The following is a 20341-nucleotide window of genomic DNA, read 5'->3' as shown; positions in this document are numbered from 1 at the left end:
TTATAATCTTGTTATAACATAAAATCTTGGAGTATCTAATACAATATATACCATTCAAATGGTTTAGAGGTTTTTAGTAGTTGATAAAAATATAATATACCTAAGATCAGTATATCACACATAAATTTGGTCACTGGGTTTTGAAGTTGAGGAACTGAACAAATTTAGAACAAACATAACAAAAAAATCTATAAACTTATCCTGACTGATTTCCTGAACATTGGGGTCTGGGTTAATTATTGATTTTTTTCACAGCCAAAAATGAAACTATTCACAGGTAACTTAGCTGACTGAAATCGTTGATGATATAGTGATAACAGTTTATATATGTTAGTACCTATATAAACCTGAGAATTCATAATACAGTATAATAATATGATCATATGAAGTAAAATTATGGTTACCTAATACGAAACAAATTGTTATTTTGCATCGTTTATTTTTTTATTAGTAAAAATGTATTTTATTATTAGTGTCCTTCTGGGGAATGTTAGTTAAATGCGGAATGTTAATGAATTTGTAAAAAAATATTTTATGTTTAAAATAAAAATTATTTTCATAGGAACTCATAATTATTCATTAGAATTTATAAGTGGATTTTTGCATAATTTCTTAGAGGGGTTAATTTTAAAGTTCAAAGGGCGCATAGCCCTTCCAAGTCCTCTTCTAAATTTCACCATAGGTACCGTATAGTGACTACATCAATCAAGCTGACGATACAAATTAATATTGTCTTTGATCATTAATATGTCTTATGATTATTGTGTTTATATAAAACGTATGCATTAATATTATATTACCAGATCGTTTTTATGGAAATATTTTAAATTAATTCAAAATTATTTTTGTTTGGAAAAAATAATAAAGACCAAAGAGACTAAGTTGATTGATTATAATTTAGAAAAGAGGCATTCGTCACTAAGAGGTAACTATGTCACAGTTTAATTTGAGTGAAGAGTTATTCAATATATTTCGTTTTGCTCCTAATTTTATTACGTCGTATGTTAATCTGTAATTAAAAATCGATAAAAACTAACGAAGATTTAATCATCTTAACAGTGCCATATACAATCTACTAAATGATTGTTCTACGTCGTCACACGAGTACACGACTAAACCACTAAACATCAAACTATAATATAATAACCTCATGCCTCCCCTATATATACGCAGCATATTATAGCCGCATAGGTACCTTTACACGGACACATTATTAATTATTAAGAACACAGAATAATGAAAGACCTCTATTGGTGATAGCGTTAAACCATGATGCCGGCGTAGTTACACAATATCGTATAATATTATAGCTGATGTACTCACGTGAGGTTGTAGACGAAACCGAAATGTTTAATATTTGAAGTCAAAAACAAAGTACGACGGCGGAAAACCGAGGTATATTATATTATAATGCCGAAACGGGGTATATAGCGAAGGTATAGGTACCAGCCGTGGTGGTCGGGGTCTAAGTAATATAATAAGACCGCAACAAGCTCGTGACACGTGTCAATGTAATATCATACATAATACAATATAATATAGTTTATATACTTATATGTAGGTATAGGTTATTACCTATGTGTGCGTACACGGCGGGATCACGAGATGTGTGCAAATATTTGTACTACAGACGACGATATTAAATTTGGCAAGTCGCGAACGTAATAATATATGTAAATATTATACTTGGTGAAACTGGGAGGCTGATACACTGTACAGTGTTATATTAAGTTTTAATTGTAACCCGGCCGTAGACAGTATAATATTATATATATACCTATTGTACCCATATCATAATATAATATATGTATAGCAACAGGTGCAAAACGCGTGCGCTTCCGAATTAATCGAAAACGACGTGGACCGCGATCGTAATATGACTTGGTGAAATTTTTCCGACAGCAAAGGCCGGAACCGTGCCGCACAGGATAATAACGTGAACGTGAAGTTCGTACGTCGGCAGAATTCTGCATCTACGTCAATTTGGCGTTAGGCGCAGAGCTGTTCAGTGCGATGATTTTAACACAGAACGCTATTGTAATAAATAATAATCATGATTTCCGTATAAATTGTTGCAATATTGAAAATAACTAACGGTAGTCGGTAACTATAACTAACACGTGTTTTTCAATTTCAAAATAGACTAAATTTTGTACACAATATACAACATGACATATAATAATATACCTAACTAGTTGAACCCGTGCACTTCGTTGCCCGTTAAATGTACCAACTCTATATGACTCAAACTTTGTTCAATTCGTTGTTTAATATTCGGTGTATGGTGTTCAAAATTAATCTTAACTTTTCCGTTGCCCAGAATACAAACTCTGATTCGCAGCAGTATATTATCTGGTGGTAATCTACCTGCGGTAGATCGCGGACACCATGCTGTTTGCACGTAAGTGTATGATTTAAACTCTAAAGTATAAAAGTTATACCAAGTTTGTCATATTCTACCTATGGTGGATTAATATAATCAATTAATACAAAATCCTAACCTTACCCTACTAAAATCAGATTAATAAAAAAAACCAAATTTAACCATTTTTATATTAGCCTATCTTCTTCCCAGAGATCTAATCTACACACAAACATTCAATTATACCTATATATATTTACAAAAAATAATAATACAAATCAACAAACATGCCCAATTAACCAATAGAAACCAATATAATATAATACTCTATTATTATTTTAATCTGCAACAATAAACTACATTTTTTATTATTTAGTTTATTTTTTTCTGGACAGATGGCGCCACTGTTGTTGTTTTTTCATCCATTTTTCCTACTTTTTCGGTTAAGTTTCCTAACATTTTATTACGTAAGAGCCTTTTCCTGACAATTACGAATACAACAAAAAAAGAATTAGCAAAATCGGTCCAGCCGTTCACGCGTGATGCGATGACCAAGGAATAGACGTTGTTGTTTTTGGCCATGTCGCCTAGTGTGCACTTAAGAGGCCATAACTCCGGAACCACTTATCGCACAGCGTACAAACTTTACAGAAACCATCTGCATATCAATCTCAATATGCCCCTGAAATTTTTGTCGAAATCGGTTTGGTGGATCTTGAGTTATAAAATGTATTCAAAATGTACACTTATTTTTATATATATAGATATGTATAATGTGTATACTGAATGTCTATTAAAAATTGTATATCCCCCCTTTAAAAAATCCTAGATACACTACTGGTGTAAACTGTAACTTGTAATTGTGTATTACTATCAACGTGTGGACCCGGTACGTTTCATGACACGTAGTAATGAAATATTAAATCTCACTACGTAAATATGTTCACGTAAAACAAACGAAAAGGTATTAAAAAGTGGTTTTAAAGTAAAACAATTTTTTATGAAATAATATCTATAAATAGAAAACAATTATAACGGAGATAATCTCATCAGACATCGGAGTCTTGTATTATTCTAAATATATAGCTCGTTATAAAAATGTTTTTCTATTATATTATATTGAATTTTATAACAAAGAATTCTTATAGTTCTAATAATTCGTATCCACACGAACGTGTAGATGACATTCGATGTGAGTTCTAAAACAAGAGTTTTGTAATATATTAAAATTATAATAATTTGTAACCTGTAAAAGTTGAGTGAATGATATTAAGTACCAAGTAGGTGCAATATAATAAGTTAAATTTGACTTATGGAAATTTTTCTCACCTACTCGTATTCATTTTAACATTTTAATAACTATAGATACGTTTTTATAAATTATTTTAATACTATATTATATTACCTTTGATAAAATATGTAAAAATAAAAATATAATAAATCACATTAAATATATGCTAATCAAATTAGAGACGAAAAATAAAACTCGATTTAATAAGACTTAGTTCATTGTAGATATTATATAATTATATTATAAAATAATGTTATATAACAATTTTTATAGAACTCGGTGAACTATCCAAAATAGTATACAAATGTCCAGTAGGTATTTGAAAATATGATCTTTCAGTTATGATACCTACTTAAAAATTTCAAAAATCAGAATTTGAATAAGTGTATTATTAAAGGACAATAATAATGTGGGTGAGCATGCTTGGTAAATAACCCTGTATAGTTTATGGCGTTTATGCTTGCTGTCTAGTTTTAAAATCTATATCTACATGACAACATACCCAATACAGCGTATTAACCTTTCGTAGGTAATAGGTACCTATTAAATTTCATTTTTGTTTTTTCATGGCCAACCTAAATCACATTTTGAACGAGTGAATATAATATTTAAAAATAGACAGTATAATGGTTTATTTATTTTTTGTATTTCTATGGATGATTGTCTGGACTAGTTTTTATGTCAGTTATAACATTCATATTATTTAATTTTAGAATACATAGTTTTATCATGAGATCATAATAATATATCAAACCATTAATCAATTTTTAAAAAAGAAATAAAAGCTTATTTTTAGTTATAAATCAAAGATTTTTGATTTATTTATAATGCTATACTTTTGCTAATATAATATTCATTATATAGTTGATTTATTTATAATGCTATACTTTTGCTAATATTATATTCATTATATAGTTGCTTTATTTATTTATTTTTTAATAACTTTTTCTGTAATATAAAAATTAAACCTAAATTTAAACAGAGAAATTATTTTGTACTATTTTACAGTGACTGTGCGTATTAACCAATTTATCACATTTTATATGGCTTACATTGTTTTGAAATTTTCTTCTAAAGTTCTAACATACAATTTGTAAAGGGATATGCCAATATTATAGTGCAAATTGAATAAACGATGAAATAAAAAATAAAATGTTTAACTACAATACAATACAAACACAACAACTACTTTACCGATATCAAGAACGTTGGCTAATAAACTTCTTGACGATCGCTCCCTGAGTTCGATGCCTCTCCGATCTGTATATCTACTTCTGATGGCTTTGAACGATATGTCTTTGCCTGGCCTTTGCATACACAAGATCCACGGCAACCATAGCAAGAAAAAGCACTTAACCTAAAATAAAATTATGGAAACTCATAATATAATATTATAACAGTTAAAATTACATCTGCAGTGCTTCAACTTGGTAAATGGCGAGCGCATACGACATATAAATATTATAATTGGTTAGATTATGATATATGCTATATTAGCATAAGTATACCTATACCAATAATTTTCTTATATATTTTTATCATTGTAAGGTATATTCTGGCGTACTTACAATATTTATTATATAGGATGTCAGGCATGCATTAATTTAGTTATATAATAATTATTCAACTATAGAAAATATATTACATTTATATTTCGCTATAATGGATCAAATCAGAGCGTTTATATAAATGTAATTTAATTTTTCTGGTATGTATTGTAAATATTAAATTATAAAAATAAAGAACATTAACACACAAATTACCCATGGTCCCATTGTATGAATGTCAGCTGTTCGGTGATGATAGTTGAGCACCACCAATGTGAGAACTACCGACGAAGCCACCATAAACATGATGCAATTGAAGTATGTACCTATGGAAAAATTGATTATTTTCTTTTTTAATTTATAATTTTTATATTGAGGACTATATCATTCCTTAACGAAATATGTTTTAGATATTTAATGTCATGATAATTGTCAGTGCTCTAAAGAATTGTAAGGTTCCAAATGACAATTTCGTATATTTTTTCTATTTATAACTATAGTAATGATTTTGTAAAGCATTACAGTTGTTAAGACGAAAAAAAGTAAATAAAAAGTGATCATGCTTATCTAATATTATTTGTGTATGCACGCAATAAAATGAAGAAACTAAAACTAATTCTTATAAATAGAAAATAAATATATTAGATTTAAAACTATTTCTATAACTATTTATCATTACTTGAAAAAAAACCTATTTATTAGTAACTTAATATAATTATATTGTAAATAAGAAAATGTTCTATATTAGGTACTTCTATACAACATACATCTATGAAATTTTAGAAATCTCAGAAATCTAGTTTTTATTTCATTAGGTAGTAAAATTATGGTAAATACAATGTGTATAAATAACTATGTATATTATAAAATGAGTTGATGATAACAATTGATTTTCAGTACAAAATATGACTAAAAATGGAATTGGTGCTAAAAAATTATTGTAAATTAAATGTTTTATTTCAGTTAATTTGGTTATTTTTTTGCGAAATTACACAATTGGTTTTATATTATTTACGCACCTTTGTACTAATAAAAATAAATGGAGAGTAATTAGAGAGAAGACAACTTTACTAATTTAACTTTATGGAGTGGTTGTACGAGTTACTTAACCATATTCAGATTCTATTACCATGTTAATATAAAATATTATAACGTGTTTAAAAATGTGGATAGTCATCTTCTTAGGTAGGTTCTAGATATTATTTTACTAAGCAACCGTTATAATAATATCATCAACTATCAAGTAATGCAAGAGTATTTTTAACCATTTTTCAAAATGTATTTAAAAAATACAGAATTTTTTAATATCTATGTATAAATATATATATTTATTTTTAATAAATTAACGTATGTAACTATACAATTAATATAATATAATATATTGTGTATACGTATTCTAATATTACATAAATTATCTATATTTATTTTATTAAATCATTGAAAACATATTACACTTTTAACAATTAAGAATTAGAAAAATGTTGATACCTATTAATTAGATACATAGCTTATCCATTTTAAATATAATTTCTGACACTGTTTTCATAAATCTACTTAAAAGATTTACAAATTATACATTATTAAAGAGACATACATTTTTCAGTATGCACTGAATTTCTTGAAAAAAAAATTTTGACTGTCATTAAATTAATCAAGTAAGCGTATAATTTACTTTATTATCAACGATTATTTCTATTACCTACTGTTTTACTGTCTACAAATGTATATAAGTTAGTTATACAAATTATATAAATAAATTCAAAATATTACTTGCGTACCTACCTATAATGCCATTAAATAAAGATACTAAATAAAACAATACTAAAAACAAATACACACAAATAAAACATAGATATGTAAATATATCGTCGTTGTCATGCAAAATGAGGTGAGTGAACATTTTATAACTGGACATTTTCAATTTTTATAACTCCAATTTTTTGGTTTTTTTTCACTTCGGTATATACTTTTTTCACAACGTTGACTAAATTGCTGTTATGTAATGCAAATAGCAACCAAGTGAAAAAAAAAATCTATGGATGAATGCAAATTTAAAATTGAATAATACAATTATAAAAATTATCACTTTACCACTTATTCCATGACGACGATTATATATAAAGCTAAAAAATTTATATCAGGTTTAATTAAGTAAATATATATATTTTTTAATACTCAATTATTATTTCCTCGTCAGATCAGTTGATACTTGGAGTGAGGTAGTATGTATCAACTACAAAATATCATTATTTAACGTTTCATTTGAAACTGGTTTAAATATAAATAATATTATTTAAATTTTAGTTAAACCATTTTTTTATTTAAATATATATTTTAAGAATTATTTAAATTTGGAATTTATTAAAACTTTTATTGTATACAGCCTGTGTTAGACTAGGACGTCAAAATAATAAAACTCAAAATTTTATTGAACGAGAAGCCAAACATGAAACATAAATAATTATTAGTGTTATGCAGGAAATACGACAGGTATAAATTTAATAGAAAATAGAGGAATGTAATAGAGTTTATGTCACATAATGGATATCAACTTAAGCCAAATTCACTTTGGTGGTTTATTTGTTACATGTATATAATATAATATATATTATAGTTAAAGGTTTTAAGAGAAGATAAAACTGCGTGACATGTGTGCCAGATTCCACAATATTATAACGTAGCTGGTTACTCTAGTCACGTATTAGCTTACAGTTTTCCACAGACAAGAAGCACAAAAATATTGTGAAAAAAAAATCATTAAAATATTCATAAAAGTTATAGAAATTACATTTATATAAGGACGTATTTTATGACGGGGTTCAACTCCCATTATGAAATATTTTTTTCAATAATAAAAAAGTCGATTAAAACACGATGATATATTGACAGACAAAAGTATTGATGCTGAACATAAGTATTACAAGGAAAACGTAGTTTATTGTTTTCTTATTCTAATAGATAACTATAATTACACGTCATATAACTATTACTACTCCCCCATACTATTCATGTATGAATGTATGATATAATATTTAAAAATGATTAAATGTATTTGATATTAACTGCTAGGATGGTGAAAATATTTTAATAAACTATGCATCAATCATCAATAACGATGGTCAGATCTTTATTATATTATTACAAGTATAAGCTATAGGTGCGTGTTTGTTTATATCCGTCCGTTGGAATTATTGTTGTAATTATTGAATTAGTATTTGTTTATTTGTTTTATTATTATGATGATTTTATATTTGTATTAACTATAATACAATTGATGTTACCTAATAATCTATTTTGAACTAGATTGTTTCTTTAAATTACAAACAACAATTACATTATGACCATTATAAGTATGGTTTTGATGGTGTATTCAATAGTAATTAACATTAAATAATATTATGTCAGCAGTAATTAATAATTGTGGAAAACATATAATTTAAAATATCATACAAATAATATATCATCATTATTTTCTAATGTATATTGATTTGTTTTTCGTTAAATTTATTTTTGAACATATTTATCACAGAAAGTACGTTACAGAATTTAAAATTTTACCATATGATATACGGACATGTTCAAAAACGTATTCTCTTTCAAATGTTTGCATGGGTAGTTTATTGGAGTAATCCTATACCTATATGGATGAACTATCATCAAATTTAATGACGGCAAAATTGACAATGTCGGTGATACATTTTTTATAACATTTTGTTTGAATTGCATTTCTTTAATGTTTAAATAATATAATAGTATTATGTTAGTTAATTCAATTTCATATTTTTTTCTTATAATTGTGTATAAAAAATAAACTGAGGAAAATCGAAAAATGAACTTTTCAAAGCATACTTACCAGACTTGATTTAATATCGATAGGTTGAAACTTTTAGGGTACTCCCTCAGCTCAAAAAAGCGTTTGTAAAATAGGTACACTTTAATAATTTTAATTAAGTTTGATTTTGTTCAAAAAATTAAGAACACATCTCCACGAAGGCCGTATATATCATTTTTAAACGGGAGGGAGCAAAAAGACATTATAACTTTAGTCTATATAATAAATGGTCTTATATTTTTTAATAGACTATTTTTATTTTTTACTATAGTCATTATTTCTTATATTTTTCTTCAGCCTATCGACCTATTAAGGACCATCGGTCCAATTATAAGATCCACCCACTATTGTTTTATATATGCTGTATCAAATGATACATTCTGCTGGTTCATTCTTATCAAATATATTTTCTTCATTAATCTACCCAGTCTTTTGTCACCTTTCTGGATTTTTTTATAATTAGGTATACATAGACAAGAAGTTTATTTATTGTGTTTGAAAACAATTTGGAAGGATAAAACCTCAACATATACGGCAATATCAAAAAAATCAACTTGAGTGACCACATAATTTTAAACATGAAATGTGATATCCAGCATGCCAATGAGGCCAGATAATCAGAAATTAAATTTAAAGCTAATAGGAAACCGAACAATTATGACTAGGTATATCGTATATAAATATCTCATTAAAGTTTAGTAAATTTTACTATTTAATACTCAAAACATTATTTATCCCGGTAACACTAATAGTAGTTTAAAATGTTCTTAACGCAAACATTTGTAATTTTATTACATCGATTAGGAATCAATGTATTTTTAGGTAATCACAATTTAAGCGAATTTATAAAATTTCCATGACCATTAAAAAGTTATAACAAATATTTTTAGATAAAAACGTACAAGAATAAATAAAAAAGTATTATATTTTGCTATACGACTAACTTAAAATTACTTTAAAATATTATCAAGAATTTCTTAAACATAAAGTATTTTAAGTATATTGTTATTTTGTGTGGAATTTATTAAAAAATATTAATCTAATTTTATGGATATTCGATTTAAATGATATTATATCTTCATAATTTTCAACCATTTTAATATTTAGACTATACAAAATGAAACCCAAAGAAATTCTGTACTGCATGTTATACTTTATGTGTTATTTTCATGTTATAACATCGGAATTTAGTACTAACTCAAAAACTAGATTTTTAAAAATATTTTTCTATCTAATCGGTTTCATGGTTATTTAACACTAATACTATATTGAAAATATCTGGAAATAAACAAGTTAATTTATATTTGAAAGAATTTTTAATAAAACATTTATTACAATTTCAGATCACTACTAAAACTTTAAAAAGTATTTTTATTGCAATGTCATGTTTTTAGAATATAAAATGAAAATACTTTATGTTTTGTGCTGTAACTTTATGTTTAGTATTATACATAATATTATTATGTACTAATATATTATATTTATTATTATTAATATTATTATTTGTGTCTGAACTCTGGGTATTTTTTATTAAACAATTATTACAAATACCTATATATAATTATATTTTAGTTCTAAACGTAGGTATTAGGCAATTTTGAGTACCTACCTTCATATTATGATACCCATACATGATTATGTTAATTTATGAATTAATGTTTTTTTTTGTAAATAGAATAATAAATGATACAACTGTAAATGTAATAAACTAACAAAATGTAGTAGAACCTACCGGCTAATATCATGTAAATTGGCGATAACGTCACGAGTTCCACATAGTTTACGCTAAACTTAATGTTATGTACCTACCCCTAATGTAGTACAATGTATTTATATTAAAGTGGCGTTGGCATATTTGAAATATACCTTAACCGAAGTGTATGCAGGTAATGAGTATATTAACATGTATTTTCTATGTGTACCGATTATATAATGGTATAATAGTATAGAAAACACGTGTTTGTTATTAATGGGAAGTAAGTACCTATACTTAGAATTGTTTTTTCATTAATAATACAACTTGATTGTAGAATAGTTTACTGACCTATATTTTGGTAAAATATTTTGGGTTTTGACTTCTGAATAAGTAAACTTTTGTTTTGAAATATAACTTTTATGGATGGTTTTGTACTTTAATTCAGGCGTTCCATTATATAATTAAAAATATCGAATTATTTAATTTGTTTTCTATGAAAATTGTAACTGTAAATTTAAAAAAAAAAAATAGAAGAATTTTCTCGGCCGACTGCAGTATAGTAGTAGGTTTTGAGTGTACCTCGTGATTATGTAGGTCATTATTCAAGGAATAATTTAATACTTTGTATTATTAATGAAAAAATAATTCTAAGTGAAAAAGATGGGCTGATCAGCGTCTAATTCAGATTTCTAAGGAAATAATATTATATTATATAATTATATGTCATGTTATTATAAAATATAAATAATTGGCATTTTTTTAAATTGCAGATTGGTTGAACTAACTTTTGCCAAAAACATCACATATAACTTTTAAGTCAATACCGATGCACCTTAAAATGGTGTTAATTCTTCGTGGTATAAAATTAGCTTATGTTTAAAATATTATTCTGTAGAGAAATTAATAATGGGCACGTAGGCAATGGAAAAACGTTTCAAAACTGTAGGTATAATTAATATTTTTCGATTAAATTACATTTATTATTTCTTAACTTTAAAAACTTATAAAAAAAAAAATTGACTAGGTACCAATATATTTTCGATAATTTTTAACTTTTATTCCACTTTCAAGATTTTCGGCAGAAAAACCAATATTTGATTAACATAAATCTAAAAAAAAATGGTACCATTATGTCTAGAAATATATAGTATAAATATTTGATGAAAATTTCAAAATATTGTTTTTGTCAAAAACTAATGTTGAGTATATTATACTCCAGTTTTCCGCCTTTTTTCTCTAGTTTTTCTCAGTTATTAAGAAATAAGAAGCATACAGGATGTTTCTAACTATTGACTCCCGAAAGTACCAACTAGATCAAATTTGTTATTGGTTCTCGATAGTAAAGATTGAAGTAAAACTTTTGTTCCAAAACGGAATGGTGGAAAAAAAACATTATTAGTGTTGTAAAACCAATACATATCTCACTCCATTCTGAATTAAAAAGTAGATAGAACTATATGGATTCGTACAACCTAGTATGATATTATTCTTTGAATTCGAAATTTGACTTGAAAATGTTAAATATTTTGTTAGTAACTTTAACAATACAAATTTTCTTTTTATACATGTTATTTGTGTTAATTTTTTATTTGTACATATAATATTTTACATGTTTTCATTAAAAAATTATAAGTTTTTATGCAATTATGAATTTTTATTAAATGTGAGTTGTTCACTTGGTAAACTATGTAAAATCCTATACTCAACACATTGTGTCTCTAAGGATAACGGATATATGTTGTGTGGTAACTTTAACCACAACCACACGACATCTGTGTGAATAATATAATATATGTATTACAAATGTCAAATTAACTGTAGTACAGAACATTTTAATAATTTAATGCTAGACTAAAACATATAATTTAGTGTTCTCAATATTTATTTATATAATATATATTTCTACACTTATAATTTATAAAAATAAAATACTTGAAAATATTGGTTAATTTTTCCAGGCATTAATATCATTGATGATAACTGATATTGCTATAATTTATAAGTTTCACTCAACTACTTTCAAGTGTCTTAAATATTTTAATGTTTTAGTGTTTTTATAATTTATTATTCACTATAAAATACTTTTTGATCTGAAATATATCTATACTTAGGTAGTATGTTCTTTTAATCTGACAATTTAAAACGACTATAGAAGCTATCAAACTTATAGAATAATATGAGAAAATATGCATTCTAGGTACACCGAGGACTTATAGAACATTAATTTAATCAATACAAATAATTACTATAACTTTATTAAAATTCAATTTTGAATTCTAATGCGTTGATATTATAGTTATTGCACTTAATAAAATGTAAAATATATTTTTTAATAATCTTGGTTTAGAAATATTTAAATTAAAACCATAGGTAAATTGTGCAATACAAAGCTATACTTGACGTTTAATTTAATTGTTAATGGTTCTCGTCTACTCAGAGAGAAAGAACCAACTGACGCATGAATTATGTTACATATTTTATAAAATATGTTATGTCTTTATTTACATATAAGTAGACCCATTTAGATGAATACAATTTAAAACGTAAAAATTCAAACGTTAAAAACTGCATCGAGGAAAACATTGTGTTTAATAAAAAATAAAATAAATTACGAGTCACCTATTAAATATGTGGTGTTTTTAAGATTAATAAATTCTTTTGATTGTTGTATATTCTAAAAAAGTAAAAGAAAAATCCAAAATGCATTTTTCAACCCGAACATTTTAATATTGAAAATATATTTATATGTATTATGACAAAATATAATAATAAATATTGGTTAATGTATAACAAATGTTCACGATGGGCGAGCAAATTTTAAGTTTAAATTAGATATTTTGCGTTCTATGTATTACACTTATATTTATTGGCATGCAAAAAATGTACAAATTGTTAGTAGTAAAAATAGCAAAAACCAGAGAAGACAGTAAAAAAATATATATATTTTATAGTATAAGCTGACTGAAAGTTTAATACAAAAGTGTATAATATATGGTATAAAATAATAATATATTTATAACGTATATTTAATAACTGACTGAAACAGGGTGTGACAAAGTGTTGATATTATAACAGTATTTGTAATTTATTAATGATAGATGAATTATATTACTGAATATATTAGATTTATTATTTGAATATAATAAATTACGTTTTGAGAAAATCTATATTTAATTGTAATGAGATAATCATAGAAATTTAAAAAATCATTATAATAATCATAGTATGAGAAGAATATCAAAAATTAAGACATAATATTGTTTCAAAAATAACAATTTTTAAATCAAATTTTCAGAAAAATAATTAACAAATTATTTTTTACTGGCTTTAGATCCTTATGGAACTATTGAACGAAATATTAAATACATAGTTGTTTTTCACAAATTAAACACATAAATCAAATGTAGGATTCCAAGCATTTAAATTAAAATATTTGAATATTGTCTCCTTTAACGATAGCTGTTGATGTTCTTATTACATCATAAATTAATAAGAATATGTTTCAGAATGTATGTTATTTAAAAAAAACTAATCATGAAGCTAAATATGTAATATCATATAAATTGATCTCATTTATTAAAATATTTTTTTTTTGAAATTGAAAAAATACGTGAATAATATTATGTACATAATCTTGCGTGATCTAAAAGATAGGGTAATTGCAAAGAGCTACAATTTTTATTTCATGTTCAGATTATAGAACTCAAATACATTAGATTCTAATATGATTCGATACTTAGTAAATATAATATGATATTTTTAATCTTTCATACAAATTAACCCTTCTTTAATTGGAATTTTGTATCAGTGTTTACTGTTTATGTAAAAAAAAAATCTATCCAAAATCATGATTAAATATTCAGTTGACAATAAACCCATCAATGATTTAAAAAAAGTCAATATTAAAACATCACTAGATTTCTAAAAATCCATAAAACGGAATATGTATGTGGGTACTTGATGAACAATTGAAAATAAAAATGTACAAAAGGTATCTACATTAAAAACTAAAAAATAATATCATAGTTATACAGAAATAACAATGACATTTTATTTATTCTTTATTATTATTCTACGTTTAGTAGAATAATTTTGAGATTTCATAATTTATCAATATGTTTTAAACCATTGAATAATACGTAGGTAAAAATTGGATTTGATTAAAACAAAAATGTTTGTATTCAGATGATTTGTTATAATAAATTTTGAATTAAATTCGTTTTTAGTGATATTGTGGTTTTAGATTGTAAGTGAAACTAGAAATTATAAAATAGGAGAGGTGAAAAGTGAACCGCGATTATCCCGCACTCTTTCGGCCGATTTTCCTGTTTTCATTTGTTCTAGAAATGTTAACGGTTGGCTTGCATTTTAAAAACGGCAGGTGGTAATATTACAGAATAGATTAAATAGATTTAATCTACTCTGTGGTAATATAGCGCTTTTTTAGACGGGAAAACAGTCTAGAGTAACTCTGATGAAAAACGGTCGCTTGGTGCATTACAATTGTGGCTCACTTTTTGCTTCTCCTCGTATAATAAGTTTTATAATGATGATTTTTTTATCTATATGACTAATTAATTTTTGAATATTTGACATAGTTAGAGTTTTAGAATTTAAAATTTGTTTATTTGTAAACGTGAAATACATGTGATTATTAAAAAACCAATGAGCAAAGATAAAAGATTGATATTGCAGTTTTGAGAATACTTGTTGTTCAATTTTCCAATATTATTTTAATTCTAACTTATATTATAATTAACTTAAAGTTCTCACTAATTAATAATTATTGATTTTTTATTTTTTGTAAGTGGTTTACACCTAATGTATTAGCATGTATACCCTGTATTTGTATAGGTACCTATATAATAATAGGAGGAGTGTTTTCTTTAAAGACTTTGAGATTTAACTTTTAGTTGGAATTATAACTATTTATTAAAAATTGTTTTTTCTAAAAATACATGTTAGTATCATTTATTTTTAAGATATTTTTCAGTAAAATAAATTGTGTATAAAAATAAGTTGTATTCTTCTACATAATTTGTTACTAAGTTATTAAAAAAAAAGTTACTATAAATAGGAATACTTGTCACACCCGGTGCGAAATAAGTGATTAGGTTACAGACCAAAAATATAAGAATACTGTTAGAACACAGAGAATTAAGAAAAATGAGCGTGTCGTTAAAAGAAGTGTGTCTGTCAATATGGTAAACTCTAACCTAACAAGGGCACTGCGTCAGAGGATTCTGGCAACACTTCTGCCAACCGCAATAGATAAACTACTTGTGAAAGCAGTATTGCCACACCTGTAACACAAATAATGTTAAAAGTAACCGGTTTTTGGAACCATATTAACTTACTAATTATGTGAGTACATATATTATTAAATCTATGACATTCCTTAATCTATATTTAAATTCATCACTGTTCCATTATCTTAGCCACGAGATTATAATTTTGGATGGGAATATTAATATCTTATTAACATTCAATATTCATTTATGTTTCTTGTATATGTTCTTCATAACACCAATAAATATTTTGCAATTTTGATTTCAAGGTATTGAATTTATATTTAAAACCAATAAATAAATATCACATTATTTTGTTTGGTTGAACATTTTGTAATATATTAAGGTATTACAGTTTTAATGAAATTCATTAGTAGTACTGATATAAATTTACTTATACCCATTATATTATCATACTTTATTTTAACTCACAATAGTTAATTAATGATTGTATTTTTTATTTGCTGTAAAAAGTAGTAATACTTGTCTTAACAAATTAATCTGATATTTTTTAAGTACATGAAATAACTGACGTCTTATCTGGTACCTATCACAAGCTGTATTATTTTATTTTGTTATTTTATGCCTATTTTTTTTTTAATTGATGAGAAAAGGCAAACAAATACAATCACAAACTGCAAATTCACATCGATATTAATATGCAAAAAGACACACAATTATTATTGTTCAAAGAACAAAAACAAAAATAAATATGTAAAAAATGTCTAAAACAATAACAAAAGAGAGAAAAGTGAAGTGAGAAAAAGCACTCGAGCGAAAGAATCAAATGGAGTATAGTAGGTACACCAAGGCAAAGCCGTATTAAAGTGTTTTATTATTGAACTATTTATTATTTATTGTTGTGAAACAAGTAGGTACATAAGCTTTTCCAAGCATACGGCTCGGCCTCTGGTGTTTCGTTTATATAAAATAAAAATCGTACAAAATCAATTAAAAGAAGAATTACGTTTTTTTTTTTATATAATATAGTTTACTTATTAGTTTTAAAACGAGAGTACTATAAATTATAATATAACTGGTTAGGTTATTGTATAAGCAAAACAATTAAGTTATAGTATTGTGTGATGATTTTGTTAAAACTTGTATTAAATGTTCACACATAATATTAAAACTATACGTAAAATGTTTATTTGAAACACTATTTTAAACGAAATAAGATAGAAAAAAAATACATTAATATGCTAATTTATTTTAAAAATTAAATGTAACAATGTATTTTAATTTGTGATTTTAAATAAAATTGTTAATATTGCTTAAGAACTATAGCAATCTGAATTATCTACTATAATCATTGTTCTATGTTTTTGTACGATTTCTTGTTATTATCATTCAAATGGTAAACAATATAAAATATATATTCTATTCAAAATATAAATAGATAGATAAAATTAAATTGTAAACATCACTAACTGTCACAAGATTTATTTTTATTTGGGAGGAATAGGGTATTTTATGGTACCTAGCAAGGGTATCGCGTCGGAGACTTGTGGAAGCGTTTCCGCCACCAAATTCAGGAACACTGTCAGTGATAGCAAGATGGTCACTCCTGTAACAACCAATTTATTTTTATGACCTAGAAAAATACATCTGGGAAAATTTTTTTGATAAAACAATGTTTTATTTAAAATTTAATAAAATGGTTTTCCGACTAACATTAATAATTGTATTTTATAATATAATAGTATTTTCTAATAGGTATAGGTAAGTAGGTAATGTATTGCTTGTCCAACGAAGTGGTTCCTCCAAGTATCAAATGACAATGACACATGTCATCATGCAAATTGATATTTTTTCTTAGTCCTACCTATAAGGGGAACCGCTTCGGACGTGGTTGGCATTGACTCGGCGACCAGATTCAGAAATACTGTTAGTGACAGTAGTATAGTTATTTCTGAAATTAACACTTTGATTATTTTTCCTAATCTGCTTTCCTGGTTGTTTAAATGATCCATATGATTAAATTTCAAACTGTACTTAGTCTTCAAAAATAGATATTTCAAAAAACATAAAATAGAATATATTATGATTATTTTCTTATACTTATGGAAGAAGTTTCATTTTTTTTTTGTACAAAATGTATTTTAAATTTACACATCATACTTTATCGGAAAACAGATTTTTATAAATCTATTCTAAAACTTCGGATAAAACGGAAATGATCAAAATGTATGTATATTATATTTATTTATGTAAATATACGGGTACCTAAGTACTATATTTTAAACCAAACCCTACAGAAACCTATTCAATTTATTATGTGAATTAATATTTCAAAATGTTGATATATTCTACAGCATAGGCTAGCTGTAGTAATCAGGCGATGGTGATGATGGTAGTTGTCGGTAAATAACTAAATGATATGTGTAAACCTAGGAAAATAAATTAATTGTGACCTATAGCTGATCGAAGGATTTTCTGGAAACACCGTTTACACGTAAATTGAATGCATTATATAGGCACAAAACTGTTTGTTTATTGCTATAAGTGTAAAAAGTACCACTACCACATTTCCGTATCTGATAACTATCAGGAGAATAAATCCATTAGATACTCGTGACGGCACTCTCGCTGATATAATATTATGACGTCCACATTATGCTGCTAAGGATTACACGTACATATTACCTATTATTATCAACATAGTCCAGAAATCCTTGTATCCACTGTCTGTGTTTATTCAGGCGCCGGTGTGAAGATCAAAATATTATCTATCTCGTTTTTTTTTTTTATTTTTATCCTTCAACGTCTATTTGTACCACCTCCTTATCTCTCACCCTGTCAGTCACACAAAAAAGCACGCTCACACATCACGACACTTTTAACCACACTGTACTCAGTCCGCTGTAATAAAATGTTTGTTGTCTTTGTTTCCGGTTTCTATATCGCGTTCTTACCTAGTGTGAGCTTTTCGCCGCAGTCCGGAGGCAGCGTAAAGCCCAGGAGAGCCATCGACGAGATGAGCACGCACGGCACGATCAGGTTGAAGAAATAATACAACGTCCTTCGTCTAATCTTTATGGTAAACGTGATGTCCACGTACGGTTCTGGGCAACAGGCGTAGTTTATCACGTTCTTTTTTCCAGGCATACCTGTAACGTGCAGTTTCATTGGGTATTGTAAACTATAATATTATAGTGAGTGCACATCAGGAACACGGCTGAACAGTAATACTCTGGACTCGGCACTCAATGCATCGAACAACTTGAATATATGCATTTTAATGTAATATATAATAATATGAACTGATAAGAGCTAATAATATGAACTTACAATGGGTAGACCTACAACTGGCTACACGCAACATCTACTAGTTACCACACTCGTTAAGTAGGTCAACCTTCATTAGAATACCTTAACATACGTACATTTTAAAATTACAACTAGGTACCTATCGCGTGTTTTTTATTTGAAATGTAATAAAAAATGATATGCATAAGTTATTTTAACTAAACATAGTAATAATATATTTACAAAATCTTAAAGTGGGCCAAATATTTTGTTTTTCATGTTCTGTAGTGCTAAGAATGACAAAATAAACTATACATTTTCTTTTTAAATTTTGTGACTTGTGCACATCGAAACATTAACGGTTCTAAAAATGTTTTGGAACGTTATATTAAACTCAAATATTATCTGTTGTAAATACAACTGTCAAAGGTTTAAAATTTTTATTTTCTTATTATATTGTGTTAATTATTAGTGAAGGCCAATTAGCAATCAACCATAAAAGGACTTTGATTTAAAAGAGTATAGTTATAATTATTATATTATATTGATGTAAAATATTTAATACAATATACTACGTTCACACTCAGTAGATATAATATTGTTATTAAAAAAAGAAACTGCAATCTCGTTAGACATTATTATACGGTTATTTGAATATAATGTATTTTTAGAGTTTATTTTATACTACTAAGTACTTGTTCATAAAATAAACTTTACTCAAACAATTGTATTATTATAACAAAGAAAATAATATGATTTGATTAAATACAAAATGGTTAAAATTAAATTTTTGAATTTCTGTTGTTTTTTTCAATTACTTTGTATATAAATGACCTTGTATTTCATGGTTCTTAGTCAATAAAATAATATCACACTTATGAAACATATTGTTTGAAAGAATAAAGTATTAAATTAAAATTTTTTGGCTATACGATTATGTTTTCGATTGACGATTTAGAACATTTTAGAAAATATTTGTCATATAAGATGACGAGGTCTTATGGATTTTAAGAGTGATTATGGATATAGTCATATCGGATGCTGGTAAGTATCAGTGTTGTGAAAGTAAGTTGGCA

The 20341-nt window shown here is 26.0% G+C and overlaps 1 protein-coding gene across 4 annotated transcripts in view; it reads right to left on the bottom strand.

The window, feature by feature from the left end:
- The window catches only part of LOC132943936 (acetylcholine receptor subunit alpha-type acr-16-like), a 228613-nt gene that overhangs the window by 5973 nt on the left and 202299 nt on the right, over window positions 1–20341 (bottom strand). The window contains exons 7-10 of one of the 4 annotated variants that reach the window (XM_061013110.1): window positions 18932–19126; window positions 17842–17928; window positions 5417–5526; window positions 4848–5010 (exon numbers count right to left, since the gene is read on the bottom strand). In XM_061013110.1, the coding sequence (XP_060869093.1) occupies window positions 4848–5010; window positions 5417–5526; window positions 17842–17928; window positions 18932–19126 (555 nt within the window). Of the gene's footprint in view, window positions 1–4847; window positions 5011–5416; window positions 5527–15944; window positions 16032–17496; window positions 17584–17841; window positions 17929–18931; window positions 19127–20341 lie in introns of all 4 variants that reach the window. The other 3 variants (XM_061013109.1, XM_061013111.1, XM_061013112.1) reach the window with 3 other exon arrangements.

This window comes from Metopolophium dirhodum, chromosome 4 (assembly GCF_019925205.1).
Source record: "Metopolophium dirhodum isolate CAU chromosome 4, ASM1992520v1, whole genome shotgun sequence".
Lineage (NCBI taxonomy): Eukaryota > Metazoa > Arthropoda > Insecta > Hemiptera > Aphididae > Metopolophium > Metopolophium dirhodum.
Note: the sequence above shows the minus strand (reverse complement) of the source record. Positions and strands in the feature narration are given on the sequence as shown.